The sequence below is a fragment of the Carassius gibelio genome, chromosome B12, assembly GCF_023724105.1.
Source record: "Carassius gibelio isolate Cgi1373 ecotype wild population from Czech Republic chromosome B12, carGib1.2-hapl.c, whole genome shotgun sequence".
In the NCBI taxonomy this organism is placed as follows: Eukaryota; Metazoa; Chordata; class Actinopteri; order Cypriniformes; family Cyprinidae; genus Carassius; species Carassius gibelio.
The window spans coordinates 10,415,182-10,434,073 of record NC_068407.1 but is presented as its reverse complement, the minus strand read 5'-3'; the positions used below and the strand labels follow the sequence as shown (position 1 = coordinate 10,434,073).

The 18,892-nt window shown below is 37.6% G+C and overlaps 1 protein-coding gene across 1 annotated transcript in view; it reads left to right on the top strand.

The window, feature by feature from the left end:
- The first annotated feature begins 9,228 nt into the window (after positions 1-9,228).
- LOC127969319 (protein kinase C epsilon type) overlaps positions 9,229-18,892 on the top strand; it is a 55,804-nt gene continuing 46,140 nt past the window's right edge. Inside the window, exon 1 of the mRNA XM_052571181.1 lies at positions 9,229-10,267. Within this exon, the coding sequence (XP_052427141.1) occupies positions 9,920-10,267 (348 nt within the window). The 5' untranslated portion in view covers positions 9,229-9,919. The remainder of the gene's footprint in view (positions 10,268-18,892) is intronic.

Here is an 18,892-nt window from a genome sequence, read left to right as displayed (position 1 = left end):
TTTCATTTTTACTTTTCCAGTTACATTGAAACCAGCTGGCAATTCTCTAACTGATACATCCACCGTTATTATTATCTTTTAATGACACTTTTCTTCTTTGAATAAATTCTTCAGGGAGTTACAGCATGCTAAAAGCATTTTACACCCTGTGATCTGGCGTCCTATGGAAATGAACATCACCACCTGCACGAACAGAGGAAGACCAGGCAGTCCAAGCAGCTCTCTGCACACACCTGCACCTGTCTAATGTTTCATGGGCCATGAGCGAGAAAGAGGTCTGCTAATCTGCCCACGCGGCTGGGCAGCGTTGCTTTTTCCTGGAGGCCCATTGCTGACCATGCAGTGGCCTAAGCCTTTTTCTTTATTCAAATCAAGGCAGTTGTGTAGGGGGCCATGAGCAGAGACACCCAACACCCAGCAATCACACTGTCCTCCACTCACAGCGCACACTCTAAATGATTAATGAAGCTGGCTCACCTTTCCTCTCAGGAGGGAAGCGAAACCCGATAGTGCCAGGAGAGGCTGTGCTTAGCCGCGTGCGTGTGTTTGCATGAGCGCAAGCACCAGGAGAAGACATGTAGGACTACAAGTTTGATCAGTGTCATCTGGTCGTTGACGCAGAGAGAGTTCACAGAAGTGTGCTGGTAGCATTTTTGCAGAAGTTGACGACTTGCTAGAAGTAACATTTGACCCCGTTCACATGACAGCGAGGTTCCACCACGTGCATCATTTCAAGCTTTAACACAGAGTTAAAATCAGAGTATTGCGCCATGATCTAAGATGCTAAATCATGTCAGTGCTTGTTCTCTCTCTCTCTCTCTCTCTTACTCACCTTGTCCTCTTGTGTGTTGGCCCCCTGGGTGATCAAGTTTCAGCCCTCTGTCCTCCTGGCAGGCAGAGGGATTAAATGTTCATGCATAGGGAAGTGACACCACCAGTGTCTGGACAGGAACATGCTTCTCAGACTGTAATCAAAGCACTATCTTTCATTCTCTCTCTCTCTCTCTCTCCTGTCTAGCTCACATTTGCTCACACTTATGTTTTCTTACTTATATTCATATGCTTGTTTCTAAGCTGTTAAAGAGTTTTAGCCATTTTTTCCCCAATAAATATAATCTAGTTTTTGTATCGGTCAAGTGATATAATCTCTGGTGGAAGTGTTATTTGCTAATCCGAACCAATTACAGTAATGTCGTTATGGTGTGTAATGTGTTGAAACACCTGTGACATATAAATCTAACTTGGTCACAGATCTTATTAACAGCTGATCCTTCACATTCCCAAGTGTTTTATTGGGAATGCTGGCTTATAGCAGATGAGTGGCCAGGTCAGGAAGTGGCTGTACTAATGTTTCATATACACTTGAGGAATGTGTCCATATGTGCAGTATAGAGCACTGTACATGACACTGTACACAACTGAGTCTTGTACAAGTGTTGCTTGTAAAATGTTCTGTAAATGGGCCACTGACGTGACACTCCATTTTATCCTTTAATGTATTAAAAATACATAGTTGGATACAGTCTAGAATAGCTTTCTTCTATGAGGAGCATGCTTTTATATTATCCTTTTTATTATGTGGTGGTCAAAAATATAAAAAAATAAAAATAAAACAATGTTAGGGTGATAAAACTGTCCTGATAGGAAAAGCCTCATAAAAAATAAACTCTTGAAAGAAAACCTTAAGTATTTTCTGTAATTAAAATGTAACTAAATATTTAAACAAATATGACTTTTAGATGACAAATAAAATGGGAAAAAAAAGAATTATATTTACTGCATACAAGATGAAACGAAAGAAATTATAACATTTTATAAAAATGTAATTAAATATTTTATAAAAAAATTTAATGATACTTTTAGAGTCATAACATGAAACCTTTCATGAAGGTGGTATAAAAGATTTTCAGAACCGTACGAAAAAACAATGAACACAAAGAGTATACTTTTCTATAACGTGGCATATATGTTTTAAACTAGATTTTTAATAAAGATTTTTCTTTTCTTTTTTTTTTTTATCTGAAACACAAATACTAATTATTAGCTTATTTGCCTCAACAATTAATTTTCCATACCATAAATGGTATTGTACAGTTGTACAAGAATGCATACAGTATAACAGTGCTGGGAGCATTTCCACTATAATTCCATCAAATTATTCAAACAATAGATTTTTTTGCATACAGTGATTACGGGAAACATATTTCCTAACCACAAATACAATGTTTGTTTATGAAAGGTTTAATATTTCAAAAGAGCTGTCGGAGCCTAAAATCAACAAATGATTACCATACACTCTGTCTTTCAATATAGCTGTCAAGATACCATACACACTAACTAGAATAAAATGGAATGGAACGAGTGATTGATGTCACTCTTAGTTTTGTTCTCAGTCCCCTCTGGACCAATAAGGACTAGTCAAGCTCACAGATAACCTGTTTAAAGTGGCCACAGCCTCCCTCTGTGATACTTGTTGTTGTATAGTTTCTGCTTGTTCTGGTCTTATGAAGAGAGTTCTGTAAATATTTTGTAACCGTCTACCGTGCCAGTGAAACCATACACTCTCTACAATGTGGAAAACATTCTGACTACATACTCGTCTTCTTCAGTTGACTGGGTCATCTGACCTGTTCTAAGACAGCTGTCCTGCTCTTAAGCCCCGTTCCCTGTGCTAAACGGGGGTCAACACATTTAACCACTAAGTTATGGGAGCAATTTGAGGAAGAAGCAGAGAGAGGCTTTTTGGGGGGAAGCCTGTACATGACGCTTTCCGTGCCGTCTGACCTTTCCACCATGATACTCTAACTGCTAATTCAAATACCAGCAGGATTTGTAACGCCGCACAAATCAGCTTCATCAGACTTGGTCATGAAGGTTTATAAATCAACATCGGGGGCCTGATTTTGGAGTCTGTCAGTGTAAAGAGCTTTGTGTGTAAGATTAGGTCTGCATGCGATGCATGTCAGCATGCGTGTGTGTTTGAAGTTTCTAAGTCTAAACAAGGTTGTTAGGCCTGTGCTGATAGGTCTAAATGTGTGCTAATGACAAAGTGTTAATGGAGGGTTGGGTTGATATTGACACTCTAAACCTGTGTTATTCCCAGTGGACTGACAACAGGATTTGAAACTGTGTTTGGGGTGGTGTGTGTGTGTATACATTTGCTGATTTGTAAGTGTGTGTGTGTGCTCATTGTCAATGGCACTGAGTTTCCATAAAGGGTACTTTTACACAGCAGCAGAATGCGGTTGTCATTCCTTTATTTGAGTAAATGGGCTTAAAAAAATACTTTTAGTCATTTAACAATAGAAATATATCACTATATGTCACTGGATAGATGAGATGATGGTTGTAAATTACTGTAAAGGCTTAAACGTGCTGTATGTAAGATTTTGACTCTCCTAAAGCATAAAAAATACCATAATATGTTAGCAGATATTTAAGAAACATGCTAAGTTAACATACTTGTTTATCTGAAAAACAATGCTACAGTCAGTTCTCCTTTGAAAAAGTGCGTTCGGGGCCGGAATGCCTGTCAAATTATGTACTCGTTCCTGTTGGTGTATTCAATCTGGAAACCTGCGAGTGTGTCAAGTCTGAGGAGGAGGCCAGGTGAAAAAAAATCCTCTCCATTTTTTTTTTATTTGGACTGCAATACCTAGTTCAACCATTCAGTGTCAATCCTACATACAGCACCTTTTATACAAGGAATTGTTCACCCTAAAATTAAAAGTTTATTATCAGCTCTTTACCCTCAAGTTGTATGAGTTTCTGATATAAATAAGATATTTTGAAGTGTGTTGACAGTAGCCATTGACTTCCAAATTATCCCTATGACTATCCCTTTGAATCCATCCTTTGATTTGCAATGTATGTAGGCTATAAGCATATTTCTTTCATTTTATTTTTCACTTTTACTCTTCCATGAATATTCCTGTTTCAAAATGTTATTTGATATGATTGATATTTGTCCTTATTGCCCAAATTAAGTGGCCTATTCTTTTTTCAAAATGTTGCAATGAAATGTTCTGTTTTTTTTTTTTTTATAGGCTTAAAGTCACACACAGTTCGGTTTTTTACAGCCGCATTCTATAACCAAACTCACACCTGTAAATTATCAGAGCTCACAACCACATCTTTGCATTTTGTTATAGTTTTGGTAACTTACAGGGAGATATGAGCTGCATACAGTAGATACAGTCCTCATCGTCCACTGAAGCTGCTGTCAGTTTAATGGTCTGCGTGTGACCTTAATTGCTTCTGTCAATTAATTAAAAAATTGAAATACTGACCCAGGCCTCTATAGAGAGCCGCAGTTGGTTTCTGGAAGTAATTATCATTCATTTTATCCATAGGGGACTTTAAGACAGGTATATGAGCTGCGAGGTTAATATTTTATGCTTTTGATCAAATCTCAGTCCACATTATTTCAACTTATTTAAATAATATTATTCCTAATAGAAAAAAAAACTGCATTACCCATGAATCTGCAAGGAAAGCTTCAACAATCAGATGAAGCCCTGCAAATGACTTACTAGTTAGAATCTCACTCAAAACACTCGTCAAAAATAGTATCCTTATCTCTCAAAATCTCTAAACATATTTTTACTATATATACACTATATATAATACATAATATATACTTCAGTTTTATATTTCACCATAATTTTTTATTTGATTAGCTCTTTTGCAATGCTTCATTGGATTCTTTTTACAGATGTTAAGTAGAAAGTCTCAGTCTTTTTGTCAGATTTTGAAATAGATTTTGAATCAAAGTTGGTAATGTTGTGAATCACCTTGCAGCTGGTTGTTTTGGTTCATGGTTTATAACTTTTAAACAAGGTTTTTAAAAAAAAAACCTATGGGAAGGATTAATTTGAGAAATACTCCAAAAAACATTACACTTATGTTTTTTTTTTATATGAATGTTAACATAATTATACAAATAAATAATTATGAATTTTAAATGCACTCTTTGGATCCCTTTACCTCTCATTTTACTTTTTTCTTTTTTTTTCTTCTTTTTTTGCCTAACAGGGGATTTTTAATGCAAATACATTTGCATGGCAGGACTCATGGTTCATAGTTGTGTTAGTTTGTGACAAAGGGTCTGCTACATTACTTCGTGACCTAATTACATGCAAGTGTTGGTGAGACAATATACTCATAACATAAATATAATATAATATAGTCAATGAAATAACCATATTCACATTACACTAAATGACTCACTACATATATACAGTATACATACACACATACAGTATATATATATATATATATATATATATATATATATATACTAGTGTGTACCATGCTAGATAGAAGAGGTGACTTCTAAAATATATGCAAAACTAGTCAAGAGATTTGTTATCAATATCACTCATTATACCATGACTGAAACGTTCATTTAAATCACAGGATTTTGTATAGTGGTACACACACCGCTAGCAATACACACTCATACATCCATGAACACATAAAAAAAAAAGGTATTTTTGGCGAAGTCAGTTGGCCTGAAATGAGTCCTCAGTAATTCGCTATAGAAGAGTTTGGGGTGTATAGGTTTACAGTGTATGCCGCAGGCACATCCTCTCACTAATGTTACAACGCAATGTTATACCAGCATTGTTCAGATCCAGAAAATGACACTTCCCTTAAGGGCATGCACATCAACTTACAGGCTCCACACGGCCCCACGCCCCTCTTAAAGCAACTTGATTTGGCTAAAACATAATCCATCAACAGGCGAAAGTTGCAAAGGTACAACAGATTGTAGATTTTAATTTAAAAGTTTACATTGCTATGTTTCTCTAGTCACAATTATATATTTTTTTATTAAAAAATAAAAATATATTTTTTTAATAATATTGTTTATGCAAAGTACTTGTAATTTGATATTTTGATTCTGTCTCTTTATTTATATATGCAGTTTCAGAGACAGCTTATATGCTGTTTTGTGGTGCACTCTGATAATAACCATATAACTAAACAGGTGAGCACCTGTTTTAGCAAACAAGATAAGAACATGCTAAAATTGATGTTGGTTTGCATTTAATTGATTGGACGCGTGGAGTAACCTAAGTACGTGACCTTTCTCTTGGCCTTGTGTTCCCCTGACCTTTCCACAGTGGAAACCTGTGTGATAGCAGGTTTGCTCACCTGAGAGGAGGAGAAAGGAGTGTGCTGTGAAAGGACCACACACCCCTGTGCAGCTGAATCTAAGAGCGAGACCACCTTTCCCTCAAAATGGTTGGAATTAACCAAATCAATACACCTTTGTGCTCCTTAAGCAGAGAGGAACTAATACCAACCGAGATCTCAGACTTTACTGAGAGCTTTAAAGAGCAAGATCTTGCACCTTTTAATAAGTTTGTGGCTGGAATTATAAGAACCTGTTTGCCAATCAACTTTCAGAGCTAATGCTCCTAAACATGATCAGCATAATATAACATGTCAGACTGAAATGTTAATCAAGCTTTCAAAGACAACAATTCCTTTTGATCAAACTAAATCCTTGTGTTTTCTTTTAAAATCTGACACTCAATACTCTGGTACATCTCGATCCCACAGCAATACAGGATAAAATTAGTTTCATTTTTGCTTGAATACAAAGTATAGTGAGTATATGTTACAAACTCAAAACAGAACAAAAGAGGAAAAGCAGTGAAGTCCCAGATTGTGCACTAGCATGTTCTAATCAGTGAGACAGCAAGGGTATGATTATGGCAGAATATAATTAAAGCAAGATTCCCTGTCTTCTGGAATATTTAAAACTTGCAGAATGCATCTTTGTTATCTGAAAGAAAAAATGGAGACTGCAGCTTCACCCTGCTTTTGTACTGAAACCTCTCTCTCTCTCTTTCCCTTTAATCAATTATTATTAATTTAATTTAGGATGGTTAAACTGATTTTATATTCTGTTTTCATAAAGTTGTATGGATGCAAAATTCAGAACCATCTAAACTGTTTAAATATATAATCATATCTATAGCTATATATATATATATATATATTTTGATTCACTGGACATCTAAAAAATAAATGCACAAATACCTTGAAAGGAGCAATCAAAAGTACTCAATCTGTTGTAACATGCACGCTGTGCTGCTTGATTTATTATTATTTTTTTTTAAGGAAGTTATTGCATGTTCCCAGACATTAACAAACTCAACAGAGTATAATCAATTTCTCTGTGCATTTGTGTTCGAATGAATAAGATCCTCATAGGCATTTCTAATCTTCCTTCTGGAGTCTGGGCACAGTTAGCCTAAAAAAACACAACACTACCCCCTGCATGGATGGAACGGTAATGCGGCCCTATAGGGCAGACCAGGGGTGTCCAAACTTGGTCCTGGAGGGCATGTGACCTGCAGAGTTTAGCTCCAACCAACATACCTGAACCAGCTGATCAAGGTCTTACTAGGCATAATAGAAACTTCCATGTAGTTTTGATGAGGCAAGCTGGAGCTAAACTCTGCAGGTCACTCCTGGGGCAGAGCGTGAAACCCAGTGGAGTTTGGCTGGTATGGCATGACTGCCTTACACAAAAGATACTGTCTTATTGGGCAGATTTTCTGAAAAACTGATTAGCATGTAAAGCAAGCTACCACAGTTTGTGAATATGTGCCTACACTGTACCACAATAAAAGAGTTGCACGGAAAACAATTATTCAAATAAAGAGGCACTGTCCACAAAGACTTGTACAGTAACACTGAAAAGTAGTGCTAAACAGTATACGCATTATGAGCAGAATATCTCTCTATCCGGAATAAAATGTTTTTTTTTTCCATTGACAGTCATTCAAAATAACCTGCTACTAGTAGCCCATTCTGACTACATTTTTGGCAAGTATAAAGCATAAAAAGAAAAACTATTGAAGGGATCAGTAACAGTTGAAGTGTTGATAAGATGTGACCATGTATGCACATAAAATCCTGAAACAAATAGTTATACTTAGGCAGGAGAGAGTAAATGCTGACAATAACAATTCGAAAATTCGGGCTGCGAAAATGTATGTCGCGCACACTAAGGTACAAAGCTGTTACTGAAACAGTAGCTTTCAAAATATATTTAGCTACCATTAAAGTACTGTACATAGTGCGTGTAACTTTAATGTAGACTATGCACCCTTTATGAGTAAACAGCCTAAGTAACAAAGGTGTAGCCTACCTTTTGAAAGAGTACAACTCGTAAAAATGAATTTGCCCTTTAGATGTTTCACTTAGTAAACTGTAACCTGAACCTACAGTGCCATCTATTGGAATAAAGTTCCCATTGCATGAATGGTGACTGAGTCAAATACTGTCCTGTCTATTTGCTTTAACTCTGTATTCCTTCAATCCCTTTTAAATTGTTTGGTTTGTTTAGTTTCATGCCATTTGTCAGCTTGAACATCCTGTTGTGCTTTCTCGTTGCTTGCAGGAATAATTCCTGTAATGCTATCTGTGTAGCACCGTTTTCCGCCACTAGTGTTCATCAAATTACATAAGCCTTTCTATTTCCAAACATCTCTTGTAGTCTATATCAAATACATTCTGGACACATGATTAACTGTATTTTCAAATAAGTGTTGCTTTGTGATACAATTCCTCCCAATAATTTTGTTATGCAGGATAGATATGGAACCGAAATGTTTTGATTTGGAATAAGTCCCAAATAGGCCTAGGTACTATCAAAGTCAAGAAGCATGTGACAATTTGCAAATGACTGATAGAGAGAGAGAGAGAGAGAGAGAGAGAGAGAGAGAGAGAGTGAAAGAGAGAGAGGTGGTTCTTAATCTTCCTATTGTCATAAGAAATTGCATCCACGTGAGATCAACAGGTCAAACGTGATTCACCTCTTAATTTATTAAAGTAACTCAAATTTAATTAACATTTATTTATACACAACTGGCAAAAGATAACTGGGGGAAAAAAAAAAATAAATAAATATATATATATATATATATATATATATATATATATATATATATATATATATATATATGTCCAAAATAGAGTTAAAATACTTTAGTGTACACTACCATTAACCCTTCCTTTTACAGAGACCTTGTAGACATTATTTGGTCCAATAATGAACCCAACAGACTCTTGTAATCCAGCCCTCGGGTGCCTCGCTCTGTTTCCCCACGCTGCTGCTGCTGCTCCTCTGTCTGTAAACACACGCTCCCCATCCGGTGCAGAAGGGACGCGGCGCGGCTTGAATCATCTGACGTGTTTTGCGCATTTCCTGGCGCTCGAGCGAAGGGAGGGAGAGCGAGTGAGTGAGTGAGTGAGTGAGAGAGAGAGAGAGAGAGAGAGAGCGAGCGAACAGGGAGGAAGCCTGCAGCGTAAAGTACTAACATGAGCGTGTAGCTCAACTGCTTTCGCCTTCTCAAATCAACAAAGAAGCGAAGCAGCTGTATATCTCAGCGAGTGGATGGCAGAAGTCTCCGAGCGGTTCGTCAGCAGACTGGGAGAAGGAGGAATCCCAAACGCCTCTCCCAATCAACGCCTATTGGAAAACGAATAGTACAAGGCAAGCCCTGCTGAAGACCATCACATTTGGGATATTTGACTCTGTGTTGTTGCCGATATTTTGCCTCTTGGACTCGCACCTCTACTCCGCGCTATTCCAGACGTAGGGAATTCGCTTGTTTACGTTTGCATCCCATTACGAGGAAAGACGGATCGTAAACAAAAACAGGAGCTTTTGGTTTTACATATCACGCTTTTGCATGATTGTTCCGCTCAAACGAGAGAATCAGGTTGATCCGACTAGTGGTTTGGGGGATTAAATCATCACAGCATCCATCTATACGTGCCTGTATACTGATGACGCTATGACATCCACGGGTATAGCGACCCCCTGAATCAAAACCTGCGTTTGAATCCGTCTGTTATTGCAAAGTAGATAGTTGGATCTCACTTGAGCATCATCATGGTGGTTTTTAATGGAGAGTTGAAGATCAAGGTTTGCGAAGCTTTGGACCTGAAACCCACCGCATGGTCACTCCGGCATGCTGTGGGACCAAAGACCCAGACCTTCCTCCTGGACACGTATATCGCCCTCAACGTGGACGATTCCCGTGTGGGCCAAACTTCTACCAAGCAGAAGACGAATAGTCCAAGTTGGAATGATGAGTTCGTAACAGAGGTTCATGATGGGAAGAAAATCGAACTGTCTGTCTTTCACGATGCGCCCATTGGCTATGATGACTTTGTGGCCAACTGCACTATACAGTTTGAGGACTTGCTGCAGAATGGCAGAGGGCACTTTGAAGATTGGGTATGTTCATTTCACAGTTTATTGGCATTGTTTAATCACTTCAATCTGGCCCCTGGAGGCCCCTCAACAGTGGAAGTTTTAACATTCTCTCACATCCAAGGTTATGGAGCACTTCTACTGAGATAGAACTAAATACACTGGTGTAATCTAGTGCAGTGGTTCTCAGTTCTGTTCCTGAAGTAATCCAGCACTATGACATGGATGTCTACCTTTATTTATCACTCTTGATTTATATAATCAGCTCATATAGCTGCCTCAAGACCTTAAGTTGTTGTGGAGACATCCAAAATGTAGTCTTGCAAAATTGAAGACCACTGATATGTTGTCTAGGCCATAATTTACATGGGGGCTGGTCAGTTTTAGCTTCTCCCCAGCAAAGCCTCTTGTTTCCCAGCCTTTCTCATGGGTTCTCACACTCTCGGGGTTTTCCCATTTCTCGACAAAACATGTTCTACTGCTATTGAATCCAGACCTACATTTGCCATTTCCGTCAAGTCAAGCTTTTTTCCTATATTGCCTTCATGAGATGTAGTGCTCCCATGACAGAGAAGGAAATAACCGATGCTTAATTATGCTAGCTGTAAAATGAGTTTGACACATAGTTTACAAGTTACAACCTGCAACCAACTGTCAACTGAACAGCTCAGTCATATATGAAACTGGGTGTTTCACCTTGCCATTCACCTTATTTTGGATTTTGTCCACTCAGAAGAAGTAGGCCTTTTAACTACAAATAGTGATGCTCAGTTCACTGGCTTCCATTGGTTTTAATAGTGTCGGCCCTTTTGTTCTCTTTTGAGAAAGTTACCAATTGTATCTTTTTAAATTAAGTTATATATTGTAATATTGTTAGCAATTGCATGATTTTGTGTGTTTTACAGGGCATATAACACACCTGCAGTGTTGTGTGTTTCAGGTTCTTGGAAAATAGTCAGTAGAGATTCACTTAGCATTCTAATCATGCATGGAATTATGAGTTGGTCTGTTATATAATCTTCAGCTGAGGGGCTGCAGTGTTTGGGAGTGTTTTGTGTGTTTGTTCGTTAGACACCCAGGGAAAGGTCAGCATATATCGATTATGTCACTGCATTGGTCAATCTTCCACTTCCCGTCACTGGCAACTCGCGCTGTAAATGTGTCAGGCAAGAGAGTGAGAAGGAAATCAATTTAATCTCTGCATTCCCTCATAAGGGCTTTGACGACCCGCCTAATCATAACACATCCAAAGCCCTCTGTCTCTCTGCCAGCTCTTTTATTCCGCCTGTGTGCTAAAGTAAAACATTTGCCAAGTTAAAAATGGTTAAATCATCCCAGGTGTATGTTAAATTTACTGTTTGAGCAAATATTGCAAGTCTCCATATGCTAATTTTATCATTCAAATTTACAAGTGCTTATATGGCTCTATAAAAAGGGCAGTTTCTGCCATATGTTAATCATGGCCAATGCATCGGACTTAATTGGAGCTGAACATTTTGTCAGACTTCATAGTCACAGACATGCTTGATAACAATGATTTGGACATGGTAGCTCTGGTATGCCTAATTTCCCAGAGAGGCACAGAAGTACAATCTTCATTAGCCATGTCTCGTTACACAAATTAATAATGTGTGCATTGAGAATGTTTAAAACTTCAATTCAATTCCTGAATTTGAATTGAGATTGAAAATAGGGTCCAGAGTTTCAATGGAAGTATGAAGTAAAAAGCAAAGAAGTTCACCTAAGTGTCATTTTCAATTAATTTTCTTAAATCAGCTCTTGTTAATAGTTTTGACTTTGCAGATAGACAGAATGACATATAATTAAATAATTCTTGAATTGCCATTACTGTTTGACTTCTGTAAAATATCAATTCAGTTCTAATTCCAATTTATGAATTAAAAGGATGTCAGTTATATAATTCTGAATTTTGCACAAACCAGCTTGTAATGTGATATTTCATTTGTTGGAGCATTATTGTTTCTATTAGAAAATACATGGTGTAATTAGAATAGACAACTGGTATAATGAGCCTTAGGATGTAACATTTTTCATAAAAAGTTTTTAGTGTCATCTCAAATGAATGCATAGAAGTGAGGTACAGTGTATCTGAAAAAGACGCCAAATGAGGCAAATGTTTAAGAAGACAGTTGTTTCTAGGCACATCATTTGAGCAGCAAAAGCTGGAGCCAGATGTCTCCCAAGAAACCCACGCACTTCATGGAGTGGATAAACATCCAATGAGCTTCATCCGTACATTCACTCCCACTGTTATCCACACAGGTGGAGCTTTATTCCGCTTGGAACAAGGAAGCATACTTACTAATTTAGAAAGCCTCCTCTACTTCAACAAACACAAACAGAACCACAGAAAAACAGTTGCAGCAGTGTTACAAAACTGTTTATTGGAAAAAGTAACCAAGCAGGACCTCAGACCCTAGCGAAGACGCTGTTGTGTCATGTTTGTGTCATGTTTGTGGCTTTACTTCTCTATTGGGTTTCTGGCCTGTAATTGTTCCCCAACCGCATGTTGTGGTCCGTTGCAACAAAGTTTTCAGAAATTGCACCACTTTTGGGCACTCAGATCTTCTCCTAATGCTAAGCCAATGGTAAGTTGGGTTTGAACGTCATGTTAGTTTTCTGTGTAGCCTTTAGCGGAAGAGGTAATTGGAGCCTGGTCTTTTGGCTGGTTCTCAGACACTACTGAGACACAGCCACGCGTCTTTGTTGTGTGAGACAGGAATGGACTGAATAATTTACAAGCCTTCCATCAGCCTCTTCATGGAATGTCTGATCTGGCACAGATCATCCATGACACCCTTAGCTCAAGTTAGCAACAATCCCATTATAACCAGCGAAAGTGGTCCTTATCTATAGGGATGTCTCTGCCTTCAGTTACCAGCCTTTTACTGAGGAGGTCATCTGTAAAGAGTCAGAGAAAGAGGGGGCCACAAGTGGCACGGAGGACTTCTGCTGATCTTGCGGCCTCTTGCTCTCATCTTTTTCGGGTTCATTCAGTCTTCTTCCTCGTATTGTCCTCCTCCTGCTTTTCCCCTGCTTCCTTCACCTTCTCTGTACTGGGTTTCCTTCCCTTCCATTTTGTTGTCCGAACTCTCCTTGTTAAATTCGCAGATATTTATGGTCCTGACATTACATCCAGTCCATTACAAACCAGCTCCAAATGCTTAAAACACATTTCACTAGGAGTGGTGGTTAGCAACAGATAATGAGCTTTAAAGGCCTGCATTTTCCTTAATGTCTTTCCACTGCATTACAGCTTACATTACAGTTATCGATTGCACTTAGCATTTTACAGGTTTATGCCCAGCAGCTCTCTTTTCCATTGTCTCCACTTAAACATTGGTGTTAGCTATACAGTACTTCCTGGTTACTGGACATTGACATCATCTGCCCTCACTTCTCCCTGGCCATTTGCGCAAATAGGCCATCAGGCTGAGGCTGAAACACCAGCTCCTCCCTCTCTTTGGCATACCGTTGCCACAGGAACTCATATCAACCCATATTTGCCCAGCTAAAGCACATCAGAGCTGGGTGTTGATTGAGTTCCTTCACCCATCAGGGATTTATTAGGAATCCCGTATCTGTGCTTCTAGGCTTAGGTGGCGACATGTAGGCTTGAACAGACAAAAAAACCTTCTCATCATGCCTTTGGTGTTGGTTTTGTGTTTTTCTGTGTTTTTCATCACTTCTCAAATCTCGGGATTTGAGGGGGAAGGGTGAATTGTGGGTAAGCAGGATCAGTTCATCCAGCAGCAATAATTAATTTAATGAAATGACTCAATGAGAGAATGTGTATTTAATCGTGTCTCTCCTCATTTGTTCATCGTGTGTGGTTTGGTTTGTGTGTGTGTGTGTGCTTTGCAGATTTGTGTCTGTGACCGCCGGTTGTCTAGTTTTCACATGCTGCGCTGAGCTCTCGCCTGAGGCACATTGAGAATGCTTACAGTGAAAGGGAACAATACAGGTGACATATGAGATACTCTGGCAAATATGCCTGATCTGTACCGCTATCTACATGACCCAGTTACACACACACACTCACACACACTTGTACTCTCACCTCCACAGCATAATACACCACATATGTGAATATGGGTTTTAAGCTGAATTGTTGTTGTAGATTCAAGGGCATGTTCATGAAGTACGAAAATAAATTATGGAAAACATGATTGTGATTGATTTCATATTATTTGAAAACTCTGAAGCCTTTTTTCTGAGTTCCAATGTTGGCATAGATAATCATTTAAGGTCCTTCAATGCCGTTCAAAAGTCAACAGTATTAATATACATATTTTTAAAAGAAATGAATACTTTTATTCACCAAGGATGCATTCAATTGACCAAAAGTGACTTTAAATACAATTAATATTATTTAACAAGATTTCGGTTTCAATTAAATGCTTTTCTTTTAAACCTTATATTCATTGAAGGACTTGGTTACATTTTAAAGTATATTAAAATAGAAGTTATTTTAAACTGCAATAATATTTCACAGTATTACGGTTTTCTGTTATGATCAAATAAATTAATCATATCTGAGTATAAAAATATTTAAAAATCATGTAAAATTCTTAGACAATGTACATTTAAAAAAAAATTCTAACAAATTTTAGGCCTTGTAACAGCAAATTATGCTAGTTAATGTAACTTATGAAACAGATTATACATTTCTACTGAGAAAATCACTCTTTTTAGTATTCCTAGGTTGGCTGAGAGTGTGGAAAGGGCATCTCTGAGTGTGTAAAAGCTTAATCTAGTGAAGGTAGGCAAAGCAAGCAAGGGTGGTATGGATGGGGTTTGAATGTGTGCAGATTCATGAATTCTTTTCCTGAAGAAATGCTCATATGGCCCACAGTGGGGCCAGAATTTCCTATCATCACCATCATGATATCTGCAGTCTTCTTCTCTGCAGGAGCCAGCAACAGACTTGAATCCTCTCAGCACCCTATTCACACTCTGTGTGTTCACACGTGTGTGTGCACTCATTTTATGCCGAGATTAAATCAAAGTAATTCACACCTCATGATGTCTGAGACACAAAGACTAGTCTGTTCCTGTGCCCACAGTTACATGAGCGTTTTATCTCCAGATGGCTGTTTTCGTTTTGTCTGGTCTCTTTTTATGCTATTTACTAAATTAAAGCCATGAAGGCCTCTCAGGACCTAGTATTTATTCAAACTGAATTCCAATCAGACCTTCAAAGGCTCCCATTATTAGTCTGTATCATGAATTATGCACAATTAGCCCCAGTGAGGTGTCTTATTAGTAATTCATGGAGCTCTGAAGGTTTCACTCAGAGCCTGTGCTTTCACGGAGCTGAAATGTTTCGTATGGCCACGTTTGTGTGTGATTTTGAGTGTGAATGGGAGCAGTGCATGCCGCCATGCTGAGACTCTGCTGTTGACAGATGGACGTAGGAGGACCGTTGCTGAGCTCAAACTGTCTTCGAGAGAGAGAGAGAGAAAGTAAGAAATGGATGAGGAGAGTATGAAGGAGGAGAGGGTGTAATTGAGGAGTAGAAGGGAAGAAAAAGTGTTCTTCAATGTTTAATCATAGCTTTAGATTCATTAGAAATCAGTGGCATATGTGTTTAAAACTTCTCGGACCTACTTTTGATTTCCCAAGTGCAGGGACGGTCTTCAGTCGCAGTATTTCTTTCTCTTCACACATCCCTAAAGAGAAGTCTCAGTTCCCTATCTTTAGTCAAATCAACAGTCCTAATAGGACTAATGGGTTAATGTACTTGAACACAGTTTCACTCTTTAAATTTTTTATTTTTAAAGAAACAGGCCACCTTTTTTGTACAGTCTGGGATTGGCGCATCACCTTTTATATTTAGTCCTGAGACAAGTATCCATAAATTGCAAACACCTCCATATATAACATTACGTTAAGTTGGAAATCTATCACGAGCTGTCTTCTCAGTGTATCATATAACAAATTCAACTTAATGCAATATTAAAGGGATGAAAATTCTGTCATTATTTAATTCACCCTCATGTAATACCGAAACCGAATGTTTTCTGAGAAACACAACAAGATGATATTCTGAAAAATGTCATATACACTATTTTCCCATATAAAAGTTAGTGACTTTCCAGTGTCTTATATTGAATGGGCAAAACATTTTTTGTTCTGCTGAACAAAGAAAGTCACATGGGTTTGAAACAACATGAGGGTTAGTAAAGGCCTGTTCACAATAAAGGACAATAACTACAACGATAATGCTAATTGTAAAGTTTTAATAATCATTCTTCTAATTTTATGACAATAAGAAAGTCCACACCACAACTGTAACAAAATTGTTGGAATCGCTTTCAGAATTATTATTTTTTTTCCAGCTGATGAATGTTAAAAACATTGAGAGCCAATCAGAATCCATCATGAGCTCATAAATTTAAAGCCACAGACGACATAATGGCAACATGCAGTAATAATAAACAGAACGTTATTGTGCATTGGTCTGGACACTAATATAGTTCTCATTACGGTTATCTTAATAGTTGGCATTTTAGGCATGAATGTGCCTTAAAGAAATAGTTCTCCCAAAAAAGAATTTACTCGGTCTCATGTCATTCCAAACCTGTATGAGTTTCTTATTTTATGTTGAACATACTAAAGATGACATTGGGGACCAACAACTGTTTGATTCTTCAAAATATCTTCCTTTTGTGTTCATCATAAGAAAGCAGTTCATACAGGTCTGGAACGACGTGAGGGTGAGTAAATTATGACAAAATTGTCATTTTTGGGTGAACTATTCCTTTACATGATGGCTGTTGTTCCAAAAACCTCAGCTTGTTTTTAAACCGTTGAGCAGCACAAAGCATTTTTCCATGGAGACGCATGTTTGGGAGAGCGTGAGCAGCATGTGTTTTCTGTGGCTTGCGGGTATCTGTTTGCACAGCGGTGATTAGAACAGAGAGAGGGCGAGCAAGAGACTTTTAGGGCCAATGGAGGGGGACATGTTCAGGCACTGAAGGACAGTAACCAGAGCAAGCGTTTGTTTTCCTTCTGTTGTACTTGATAGCCTTACCGCATACACACCACAATGTCTGCTGCGCATGCGTGAAACTAGTCCCGAGGTGTTTTTTTGTGGATGTATGAAGTCAGTTCGCCTCAGGTTCTCATAAGTGTCCTTGCAGAGTAACCACAGGTGTAGGTCATCACATTAACGATTCAACATTTGCCACTTACTTACATCCCAGTTGTAGAAACTGTCCAAATACTTTTGTTGTAACCCTGAACAGTATATTTGTTGTTTTGGAATTTTCAACCTTTAAAAACATCTGGTTGTGCATGGAAAAGTATATAAAGGTCTGTGCTTTTTTCCAATACTCTGATGATTCTCCTAAAATTCCTAAATTAGAAACAAATGAGAGAACTGAAAAACATTCAGTAAGGGAATTGTAACCCAATCCAGGCTAAAGTCTCCAAAATAGATAACAATAGATAACAAGCATCAAAGTTTTATATTAACGATTAATGTTAATTTCAATCTTTGACATGGCCTTGCTCAGTCAATAATAAAGATATCAAGGTCACATTTTATCAGAATCTTCTTTAGCTTATGAAGTATAAATCACACACACAAAAAAGACTTAAGCTGGGTTTTCACAGCCAGGGTCACATTTGATCTTTATCTAGAATTTGAGAAATGTTTGTGTTCATATTGGTCTATTGAAGACTTTGGCAAATCTGAGCACATTTTGAGGTATACTGAGATCTGAAAGTCTAGAGGTGACACATGCAAGATTACTATGTTTTTTTAGAGAATCTGTGAGGCAGAAGTTTCTATTTGTTCTCCATGCCATTTTATTTCTGTCTTGGAGAAACAGTTGAGATATTAAAGAGATCTCATATGTGATATGTCTTTTCTAAGGGGAGGGACAGTGAGGCAGTGAGCCTCTTGAGCTGTGGGTGTATGGACAATGTTGAGCTGCAGGGTGTTGCATAAGAGGAGCTGATTATGTCCCACAGCTTATCTCTGGGTTTTATCCTCCCTTTCTCCCCTTTCTCTCTCTGTTTTTCTCTTTTGCTCTCCCGTTATGTCCTCATGATATCCGTATGATGCCTTTAGTTTGACCTCAGTAGCATCTACTGTTATAATTGATTTTGTGCATGTAGTGCTACAGTGTCTGCCCAGGATTTTCAGGAGTTCAGTATTCAGTAAATCATTTTAGGCCATCAACCAAATCAAGCAGCTCTGACAGGGTCCACATCATTATTGTGACTTTCGTAAAAGTTTGAGATTGTGTAATTCTGAAGCCATGAAGTACACATAAAACATCGCAGATGATGTACTCAAAAAAGTTTGAAAATATATAATTAGGTTCAGTATAAAAACATTTATTAAAACGTATTTTTCAAAAATAAACATCTTACGTTTCTTGCAAAATATTAATGTATATACAAATATACAGTTGTATGAGCTGATATACTAATATATTCATATATATATATATATATATATATATATATATATATATATATTATTATTATTAAGATATAGTATAATATATTATAACGCCTATGCTAAATATATTAATATATAAAGTTCTTATTAATGAGTATTATTTATTTTTAGTATATTAATATATAATTTATATTCCCGGCGATCTCAACCTA